General features: G+C 34.2%; 1 protein-coding gene across 6 annotated transcripts in view; it reads right to left on the bottom strand.

Annotated features, from left to right (window-relative positions):
- The window catches only part of PHF6 (PHD finger protein 6), a 45271-nt gene that overhangs the window by 16383 nt on the left and 16634 nt on the right, over positions 1–12254 (bottom strand). For all 6 annotated transcript variants that reach the window (XM_032474402.1, XM_032474400.1, XM_032474399.1 and 3 more), the window contains 2 exons: positions 11167–11300; positions 10853–10896 (listed from right to left, as the gene is read on the bottom strand). In XM_032474402.1, coding sequence (XP_032330293.1) covers positions 10853–10896; positions 11167–11300 — 178 coding nt within the window. The remainder of the gene's footprint in view (positions 1–10852; positions 10897–11166; positions 11301–12254) is intronic.

Genomic DNA, 12254 nt, shown 5'->3' on the forward strand with positions numbered 1-12254 from the left:
TAGTGTTCAAAAGGTATAAAAACCAAATATTCACTTGTCTTAGGGTCAAACTATACAAAGTTTTAGGCACAGCTCTAATTAGGCATTGCTTCATTGTTTTTTCTTTTACTATAAATTATTGATTATAATTCCAAGGACTAATTTCTCCATGAGAAAGCATATGAACTCCTATTCTCAGATGCTGATCTTTCCTAATAAATACTTTCAAGATTTTTTGTTTGTTTATTTGTTTCTTTTAAGAAGTAAAAGTACATTCATTATGATAAGAAAAGGGTAATTTAATATATAAACTCCAGGAACTGAGAGCATTAGATTGTTTGCGAAACAGTTAATAAAAATTTGTATCAATGCAACTTCACCTAACTATGGTAGGACTTAAGGGAAGAAAAAAGGTAAAAGTTAGTGGACAGTGTTTTATAGGCTTAATGAGACAAATTCATGTGAATAACTCGACCTGTGAAGACAGACAAGTCAATTAAACATATCTTCTGATCTTAACATTATAGCCAATTTCATATCAGAACACACTACTTTAAACAGTTAATCGGACAATTTTTAAGACCTAAAATTTCATTAAAGCTGACAGATTACTTGCACGTACCCAAAATTGAAACTTAAAAAATCATAATCAAATTTCAGTCATCCTGATATATACGTAATATACATAATATTTTGTTACTTACAATGAAAATAAATAATCATTAACATTATAATAACATTACATTGTTAAACACCATTAAGAAATCACTTAAGCAATTCCATTAACAGGCCAACATGACTAGTTTTCCACATGGCCTATTTGTCTGTCCTAAATATGGAATCATTCAGTATAAAATTTTACGGGACTTTTTAACACCAATAGTGAAAAAAAAAAAAAAAAACCCAGGAACTCAAAAGATTGACATATTTAACTATACCAGACTTTTAAACTTCTGAAAGTAAAAAAAAAAAAAAGTGATAAAATTAAAAGGTAAACAATAAGATGGAAAAATATCTGCTGTACTTATGACAAAGGATTAGTGTCCTTACGATCTGATCAGCTCATAAAAGATTAAGACCCCAACAGAAAAATAGATCAAGCATATGATCAAATAATTCATAGAACCTAAGTGGTTAAACATACTTTCAGAAAATTTGACTTCTCTAGAATCAAAATGTAGATTAAGTGATGTACCATTTTCACCAATCAAAATAGCAGTCTTTAAATAGTATAAACCCAACAAAAAATGTGTTAGAAATAAAAATATTAAAGAAACCCCCAGAAATGTTGAGAAGAACCATGCTTCTGGATAAACAGGATCAACATTAGAATGACAGCAATTCTCACTAAACTAATTTAATGGAATTCTGATAAAATTGAACTTAAAATTAATTCCACAGTTTTCTGGAAGAGTAAATATACCATACACAAGACTATCTTTTTTAAAAAAGATATGACTATATACCATACAGCAACACTAGTTCAAACACTGGCACAGGAATAGACATACAGCAGCAGAAGAGAAGTCAGGTTGAAAATAGACCCACATGCATATGGGAAATCAGAGTATGATAATGGTGGCATTTCAAATGAGTGGGGGAAAGACATAATGGCACAATTGGCTATCCATTTTTTAAAAAATTGAGATTCCTTTCCTCATACCATATGAAAAAATTAGAGATGGATCCAAAAATATAATAAAATAACAAACTACAAATGCAATAGATGCAAATGGAAGATAATTTTTTTATAATCTTGGGACTGGGACACCTAAGAAACCATTTAGTGGCAGAGAATTAATACCTATATTACAGAGAGCACTACAAGTCAATTTTTAAAAGACAGATCTTGAAAGAAAAATGTACAAAGGATAGGACTGACAATTCACAGAAGAAATATAAATGGCTAAAAAAAACATGGGCAGAAGCCCAACCTTACTAGTGATTAGTGAAATGGAAATTAAAGGAGATAATCAGATGGCAAAAATTACAGACTGTTAACATCCAGCACAGGTGAAGGGAACTGGACACTCACACACTGTAGGTACATGTCCCAGTACTTGTTCCTAATATTAGAGGCACAGACTCTCACCTAGCATCCCCATTTATAGGACTTTATCCTATAGACGCACTTGTATAAGTACATAAGCACATATGTATAAGGGATATCAATGCATTGTTATTCGCACTTTTGAAAAAAATAGGTATAACTAACTTTTATTAATAGAGGAATCCTTAAGAAAAACGATGGTTCTATTTACTCTATGGGATATAACACTATTGTTAAAAAGAATGAGGTTGATCTGTATGCAGATACAGGGAAGGGTGTCTGTGATATATCACAGAATGAAAAAAGCCAGTTGAATAAAACTGTATCACAGTTAGTGGCACATGCATATATATGTAAGAGCGTACGTATGTAAGAAAGGCTCTAGGAAGATATACAGTTATTACTAGTTACTCAGAGAATGTGATTGTCAGGTGAAGAGAGGGCTTTCTGAATTTAATTTTACTAGTACGATCGTACTTTTTTTTAGACATCGGGCAGTGTACTACCTCTATATTTAAAATAATTTGTAACGTCTGGTGTGGTGAAAGGAGCGGGGTAAAGTCATCCATCGTTGATGGGAATATAATCTACCACAATCTTTCTAAAAAGTATATGGCAACATGTATCAGGAACCTTAAAAAGATTAAACTCTTTGACCCAGTGATTTTACTTTTGGGAATTTATCCTAGGAAATAACTAAAAATAATTTGTACATGAAAATGTGAGTACGAACCTAGTCACAGCACCCTTATTTAAAATTTTCATGGTTACTTAGAGGTTTTTTTCCCCCAATTCAAAACTGAAAATGTTTTAATATTTTTAAAATTATTATTTTTCAAAAATAATTATAAAAGAACTATCTGCATAAAAGAAGGAAAAATCTTCCTTTCCATCTTCCAATTCCACCTGCTCTGCACTCCCAGCTGGTGCCCTAACTTCCTTGCTTCCCTTCCTTCTTCCCCCATCCCTCCCTCTCAAGGTAACTACTGTTAACCACTTCTTTTCTCAATCTCAAGGGTAAAGAGCCTGGTTTTGAATCCTGGATCTGCCACAGACTGTGTGCATTTGGACTTGAGACCTGCCTCAGAGGGTTCTTGAATTAAATGAGTTAGTTCATGTAAAGTACTTAAGTTAGAACAGGGCCTGGCACGTAAGATGCTCTCCATAAATGTCAGCTATTATTTTCTATGAATATGCAAATCTGTTTAAAAGGATATACAAACAAATAGCATTCTCAACATATAATTCGGCATCTTGCCCTTTTCCATTTAATATATGAATGCAAATACTCACAATATAATAGCTAACATTTGAGCTTTTTGAGTTGACTATACCAGATGTGCTATGCAGTTTAAATGCATTATCTCATTTAAGTCTCACAACCACCCCATGAAGTTGTATCAGTCACCATCTCCAACCCCCATTTTACAGACAAGGAAAGTAAGTACAGAAAAGTCAAATAATTCTGCCCAAGGTCACAAAGCTAGGCAGTAGCAGAACGTGTCAGTGAGTTACTACACGCTTTGAAAGTAGTAATACTGGGGAAAGGGTCTAGCTCAGTGGTAGAGCACATGCTTAGCGTGCACGAGGCCTTGCGTTCCATGCCCAGTACCTCTACACAAAAAAAAAAAAAAAAAGAAAAGAAAAGGAAGAAAGTAGTAATACCCACAGTCATGAAAATAAACACTTACATATGCTTCTACAAGTTAGAACAAGGATAGCTATACATAAGCTTATGTGTGCACAGAATTGCTCTGGAAGGACACATAAGAAACTGATAGTAGCTGTTGCTTTTGCAAAAAAAAAAGGGGGGAAAAAAACTTGGAAACTGAGATATAAGGGCAAGGATGAGAGGAAAGCTTACTTACAGTGTGTACTCTTTTGTACTGCTGGTTTTTGTACAATGTTCATATACCTATTCAAACAGATGAATACGATAGAAAATAAAACCTTACCCTTGTATCCACAGCTGCAATTTCTAAAAATCCAGGCTTCATAAGGGAGGTAACAAAATAAGGTCGTCCTCCTTCCTGCACCACCAAGCGTTCCCAACCTTTATAAGCACAGCCCCCAGATGCCCATGTCACGTTACTATGGCCAGGCTCCTCTCTGCTACCATTCTGACCAACTTACCAGGAAACCAACTCTCCCCTACTCCTAGTATCGTATCTGTCCCTTTACCAATTCCCTTCTCCTACCTAATCAATGTTTTCCTCATCTTGTATCCTTACGGTTTAAGCTCCATTTCCTTCCCTCTCTTAAATTCTCACATCAGTTAACAGTATGAAAGCAGAAAGGACCCCTGGACAGAAAATCTGAGGTCTGCCACTTTCTAGGCCTTAACTTGGTAAGGTTACTTAGCATTCCCAAGTCTCCTGGTTTATCAAATGGGACTAATGAGAACACCTTCCTGAAAAGGCTGCTTTAAGAAAATGTGAAAAATGCTTTGTAAACTATAAAATCCTATTCAATTGTTAATTATTACTCTTGTCACATCTTGTGTAGACTATAAGCTCTTTGTCCACAAGGGGCTTCTTTTCTAAACTCCCCAATGTGCCCACACCCAGCAGGCATTCAATATTTGTCGGATTTTTTTTTTAAATAAAAGGACAAGCTTTCAGGTTGGGGTAAGCATCATCACCTCTGCTTCGAATCTTTAGGGCTGCTACAAAAGGAAGACTAGAGGTCATTTTCCCTGCCTTCTCCAATGGAAACGCGGTGAGCATTTGCTCTGCATGCCCCTTGCCATGAGCAAACTCTGCTTTTTCAGTAAAGGTATCAGATAAATGATTTCTTTTATGCATTTGGATATACATATGAATATACTGATATGTAGCATACACCAAAAATATACTATTCTTAATTAAGTATGATAAAATGAAATCTGATGTCTGGGATTCAACTGAAAACAATCCAGGTAGAGGAAGTAGGTAGAGGGTACAGATGGAACAAGACTGGCCATGAACTGATGAGTGCTAAAGCTGGGTGATGGGGCTTTTTTTCTAACATACTTTCGTGTATGTTTAAAAATTCCTGTAATGAAAGTTTGTAAAGTGTTTGCTAAATCAAAGGTGAGTGGAAGTAATGCCTCACACAGCACTCTGCACATGGGCAGCCAATAAATTTGGTGAATCAAACAAACAATATGGAGTCAGTTTCAGCCAAGAGCACAATATGGATACGTTACTATAATATTCCAAGTTAAATCACAAACACAATTTAAATTCTATTATCTTCCATGGAAAAGCACATGAAAAGATGAATGCTAAGAAAGGTAGGTAGAGTTTTCAGGGACTAATAATAACAACAATAATGATATAGAATGTAGTATTCACTGAGCAACTTACCATGTGCCAGAAACATTGCTAAGAGCTTTACACACATTATTTCGTTTAATTCTTACAGTAATCCTACAAGGTGAGGCTTTTCTGAATCCCCATTTTACAGATTCAGTATCTAAGGTTCTAAGTGATACTAAATAACTTGCCTAAGATCATGTGACTAGTAAGTGGCAGAGCTAAGATTCAAATACAAATCTGAATTCAAAGCCCATATTCAACCAGTATACAAAACTGCCTTTCCAGTACTTCATAAATCTATTCAATGCACCTAAACTTAAAAGGTTTTTTAAGATTTTGATACCACATTAAAATCTCCCAAAACTTCCATTTAATAAAAGTAATGAAGATTGGAAACTGCAGCATAATCTATAGAAAAAGCACAAGGGAAAGAAAATACTACGGGACTATTAAACCAGGCAAAGGCTTTGAATCCACCTATGATAACACACTTTCAACATACTTCCAAGATAACTATTTCCTGAAACATAAATTGAGTTATATGATTTACAAGCATCTCTAATATAAAGCTCCCACCCAAACTGTCATTGGGGGATCCAGCAAGTTCTGAATTAAATCAGGACTACGGTCGCCAAGGTTACACGCACAAAAGATTCTTTTACGCTGTCTCAGAACACCTGGGATTTTATGGGCACCATAATTGTGGCACTTACCACTATGATACCTTCTTAAGTAATGTCAGACTTCTAAAAAGGTGTTTTAAAAAATTCCTGTATATCCTTCACCCATATGATAACATCTTACCACATATGCTTTATGACTCATTCTCTCTATTCATATACTTTTTTCTCCAAGGTTTAAGAGTAAGACGCAAACATGATGCCCCTTTATCTCAAAGTACTTTCATGTAGCACCACTGTATTTTAATCACTTGGTCATATATCTGTCACTAAATTGTTTCCCCCTAACCCCCTTCCCCAACTGAAACCCTGTTTTATTAATTCACCTTGCTCGATTAACACCCGGCACAGGAGAATCTATAGGACAAGAAGTGTCACCCAAAAATAAATGACACATTAAATACCATGCTTAGTTTCAAGCCAAAGAAATTGAAGAAGTTACAAATATTTCTTGAGTACCTATTCCATGCAAAACATTCTATATTGGATTATTTAAGAAAAATAATACACTACAAGTTTGGCTCCTAACAATTAAGGATTTAAACTAAGCTGAGGTTATGTTTCTGATGGTGACTTACCTCCCACACATTCTTGCTGTGAACAGCTAACACCCAGCAGCATCTACTCTATTTATTTTTTATTTCTTTGGGTTTTTTGTCTTTGTTTGGGGGGAAAGGTAGTGGGGAGAGGTAGTTAGGTTTATTTATTTATTATTCATCTTAATGGCGGTACTGGGGATTGAACCCAGGACCTCGTGCATGCTAAGCACTCGCTCTACCACTGAGCTACACTCTCCCCCACCAGCAGCAGCTACTCTAGATATTTTTTCTATCTCATCACAGATTACTTTGTTTCACATAAATTATTAAATACAAGGACCTTAACATCTTAATGAAAATGATTTTAAAAGAACCACCATTCATATGTAATCAGTTCCTTGTAAGTACTCAAATGTTTAGTGATGACAAATTATCATCTTAAAATACTTCTACAAAATAGACTAGCATCAGTTACAAGCTAGAGCTCTTTGCTATTATCAATGTTTGACATTTTTGAAATACTGCTTTTTTTAAAAAAAGGTAAAGAATATACCTAGTTAAACACAAGCCAACAGAGGGGAAAACATATGAGATGTAGGATTCAATTCTGACTATTCCTGTCCATTTTAAACATATAAATTTCTGCTAAGAAAAGGAGGGCACTACACCATTTTAAGTGCTCAATAACCACATGTGGCTACCGTATCAGATGGTGCAAATATAGAACATTTCCTTCGTAACAGTATGTTCTACTTCCTAGACAGCATTGTTGACCCATTAGTTCTTCATGCCCTTGTAAAAAGCCCTGCACCTTTGAGGTCCAGTCCATTTCATTCAGCTAAACCACTGCTTCTCAAACTTTAATGTGAATACAAACCACCTGGGATCTCATTAAAATTCCTATTTAGTAGGTCAGAGGTGGGGCTTCAGATTAGGCATCCCAGATGATGCCAATTCTGCTGGTCCACAGACTACACTACCTTCTTTCTCTTCTCCTTCCTCACAATTACCGACTCCCAATCATTCTACCTTACACATCAGACTTTCTTTAGCATTCAGCTCACAGCCCTTTTCTCCATCTTGACCACTGCCATCATCCTGAGTGATTTCTACTGTCCACATGGACAATCCTAGCAACATCTAGCCATCCAGTTCCTTAACCTGCAGTGATGTCCTCCATCAACCAACCAATCCCTATAAATCACTCCCAGATGCCTCAAAATCACCTAAAAGGGCTCTATCTCTGAAATCACTGTATCATGCTTTGGGACCAGAAATGATTGCTTTCCCAAGTATTTTCATTCTTATTGTTCTTCAACCTTATCAGGACCTCCAGTCTATTAATTCCTTTCAGCTTCTTGTTTCTCTTTTGCAAATATCCTAAAGTCCCTTATCCCTTTATTCTTTGTTGAACCCACTTGGTAAAATCCCAATTCTGAATGAACCAACTAGCCACTTTCTTCTACTACACCCAGGATCTGGAATTGCTGTAGGAAATGTCACACAACCTGACTGATGGTATCACTTTATAAAGTCATGGTTACCAACCTCAACTGGGCCCTCAATCCAGTCTGGAAACCTTACAGTTCTCTAGGCAAACTTTCTCACCCGGTCTTCACAACCATTCTCAAAACTTCTCCTTTCTCCTTCAACTTCAAACCCTCACCCCTCTCCCTAAATTCTCCCCTCCAGAGAAAAACAGACCAGATAAAAACCACTTATCTTCTTTCTTCTCTCCTACTACGGTGGAAATGTCCTCCTTATCACAGGGCAGTTTTTCCACTCATGCACTGAATTCTCCTTCTTGTACCTTCAATCTCTTCTTGCCCATTAAATCCTTTCTCGTACGCATTTATATATATCAACTAATCCCCCACCCCCTAAAAAACCTAAGTGAAAGAAACAATCTGAAAAGGCTACATACTGTATGATTCCAACTATATGACATTCTGGAAAAGGCAAAACTATGGAAACAGTAAAGAGATTCTCAAATTTAATATTTCAAAACACAGTTCATGTTATAGCAAACTAACACGACAGACTCAATTATATGGTATTTATCATTTTAAGTATTAGCAAAGAAGGTACTCAGCCACAGATGGCAAATGACCAAGAAATTGCCAATATATCAATTCCTCTCTGCTGCATAGACCAGTGCAGTACAATTCTCAAAGACAGTCCCTGAAACACAATCCTATAAACCTCCACCATAAATTACAATCATAAAGTAGAACATATGTTTCCCATTAGAGTAATGAAATAATTGGAAGTTCTGTTTCTGACAAAGCACTCAGTATCTAATAAATTCAAGCTAGATGAATGTGATAAAAGCCAAAATTCAATAAATACAAACTCTGTAATACTTTTAAACTGTAAAATTGTGCTTTCAAGTTCTACAATATGGGTATAAATATACCATGTGTATGTGTATGTATGTGTGTATGTATGTGTGTATGTGTGTGTATATATATATGTGTGTATATATATATAAACACAAGGGGCCCCAATGTGCTACAAAAGTATACACTGAACCCAAAATTCAAACCAATTATATCAAAAATTTGAATTGTAGTAATCTTGCCAGTTACATTAAAAGAAAAGTCATCTTGAAAAGTATGAATGTAAGGGGGGAAAGGGAGGGGAGGGATAGATTAGGAGTTTGGGATTAACAGATACACACTACTATACATAAAAGAGATAAACAACAAGGACCTACTGTAAAGCACATCAATTTCTTGTAATGAGCTGTAATGGAAAAGAAACTGAAAAAAATAATATATATATGTATGTATATGTATAACTGAATCTCTTTGCTGTACACCTGAAACTGACACTGTAAATTGACAACACTTAAATAAAAAAATAAGAATTAAAAAAAAAGAGGTATGAATTTAGATCTTTCTCATTAAAAAGTTTCTCAAAGCAAGAAGGTGGTCAAAATTATTCTACTTTACATAATCTGCAGTGACTTATCTCTACCACTAGATGGTACTATCAGCTTCAGAAATCGAGGGAATAAAAGGGGAGTTGTCTATACTAATCATTATTGCCACCCTCAAATATCCTGCCCCAGAATGCTGATACACTTGTATCCATCAGATCATAAGTCTCAATCCTTGGCTTACCATGTATGGTCATTACAATCTTAAAAAGAATCAAACAAATACATTGTTAAAATCTGAAGTAATGAAAGGTGGGAAAGCTTACTCTTAACCTTAACCTTTCATGAAAGGTTTTTCAATTCAATTCTAGAATTAAGTAATGAAAAAAGCTGAAGGAAAATACTATAAAAGTTTATCAGGTGCACTTTATCACCTCAAAAACATTCTGTTCTTATTATTTGTTCAATCTGTTTACCTTCATGGCAAGTTTTTGCTAAAGTCTGAAGTTTCAACCAGCACTTCTAAAGTATTTAGATTAATCTGGTCCTGAAGTAGACACAATACTATTTTGTATTATAAAAGCAAGATCTAAGAGATCAAAAAGGACCACAAATTTTAATATGTTAATAATGAGAATTAGGTAAGTCTTTATAAAAGAAACAACTTCCTAAAACAACAGGCTCAAACCATTCTTAATTCTAAGCAACGTGTTCTGAGAAGCTAACAAAAACTTTGAAGATCTCTAATCTAAATGGAAGGATAGAACAATCTCAGATTAAATCTAAGCCTTTTTATATTGCTAGTAAAAGTATTAAAACCATCTGAAAAGGTTTGAAACAAGTCAGAATTCAATTTGAGAACTTTCCCATACCTTTTAAAGACCAAGTTCAGCTTGGCTAACTATATATAAACATGACTATCCTGGCTTTGTATAAACTTAAATGGAAACAAACTATAAAATAACTTTAAAAGTTTGTATTTTAAAATCGATTACTTCTTATGAACTTGTCTGTATTAAAAAAAAAAAAGTACTACAATGTGAATAAAAACATAATAGAAAGCCTGGTGATTACAAAATGTACTAGAATTCCCAGTTTACATTTTCTTTATCTGACAATAGCAAGGTTCTAATTATTACCTTTACAATCTACTAACACACTTACCTGAACACAGAAACCCATAACCATCAGCATCATTTCTTCCTAAAGATAAATATATTCTCAACATACTCTGTACAAGAACTTTGGGGTAAAAGTTTTCTTAAAAATTCGGATCTTTTTCACTATGTACATCAGTTTATCTAAATGCTTTTCTTAATTCTTCAAAATGTATTCAAATATTGAGAAACGTCTTACGGGAAACATTAATATGGTATAATTCACTCATATTTTACTTGAAATTAAAAAGTGACTGAATGACATACCTTCAGAGTTGTGTGCAGTTTTCTTGTGTTTTCGGCAATAAACCCTATAAAAAACGAAGAAATTAAAAACTATCAAGCAAACCAAACTTTTTTTTCAAATTAAGAACGAGTAGTATACTTCACCCCATTCACAAAGTAGATTCCAAAAACTTTATTATTAAATTTCCTATGCCATTTCTCTAAGCATTAAATTCCCTACCAAAAACACCCTTTACAACAATGATGAAATGCTTTGAAATGGGAAAGTTTTACAAAAGCCTAAAGAACATATGACCGTAAAAAAAAAAAAACTAAAAGAGAAGTTAAATAATTACATGTAAATTCCTTGTGAAGGTTTCTCTCGGATCTGAGCTTTATCATGCAATGCACAGTGGTAGTGGTATGTCCTGTGACATGTTTTCACATCACAACCAATTGTTGCTCCAGGACAATGGCACAAAGAACACATCTATAGCAAAACAATAAAATAATAATATTAGTGTGTGATTTTGCTAGGGTTATGATATCACGTTAGAGGCATATCCATCTCTGTCAGGGAAAACAAATTGGTTATTGAAAAGTTTTATAACTAATAATGCTATTTTTCTTATTTTCTCACCTAGAAATAATTCAAATAAAATTCTACTGGGGGTATTTTTGTTTTTATTATGTTAAACACTGACAAATTTAATGGACTATTATTAATGTCTATTGTTTCACTGTGGTCAAAAGTAAATCTGAAATGTTGCAAATCAGGAATGTAAGCTGTAGACCTTTTCACAATCCAGATCCTCCTGGAAATGAGTAACTGTGGAAAATGGCTCACACCAGAAAAACATTTTCCTTCACATTTCCACTTAATCAGTGAGAATTTTTAGGAAAAAAAGTCTCACATACTATTTGGGAGCCTGATAAAATCAACTGCAAGTAAGAGAAGGAGAGAAGATAAAAGAATTAGGTAGATTTTTAAATACCTTGAGTTCTAAAAATATTTTATGATGTCAAAGTGATTGTGAAAATATGCTCATCTATTTTAATTTAATCTATGTTACTTACCTCTCACATTATGAAATCAGGCAAATAGATAAAAAACAGATTCCTTCAACATATTTGAATATATCTTATCTTCTGACTTTACTGGATAATTCACATTGTTTTAACTAGCACATGCTCTAAATTTAGAAAAAAACTCTTTAGGAAAAAAGTACATAACAATGATTGTTAGTGGTTGTGATTAACATATCAGAGTATACTGTACTGAGTGGACTTTTAATGAAGCTACTTCCTGAGCTATAAATGCCATGCCAAAATAAATTCACAATAAGGTAAATTTAAAAAATTGTTCATTTGTTTCTTGGTTGATAGATGCCTCATTTTGAACTGTTCTCATTCCTCTTTTTTAATTTTAACATAAAGAACATAC

This window comes from Camelus ferus, chromosome X (assembly GCF_009834535.1).
Source record: "Camelus ferus isolate YT-003-E chromosome X, BCGSAC_Cfer_1.0, whole genome shotgun sequence".
In the NCBI taxonomy this organism is placed as follows: Eukaryota; Metazoa; Chordata; class Mammalia; order Artiodactyla; family Camelidae; genus Camelus; species Camelus ferus.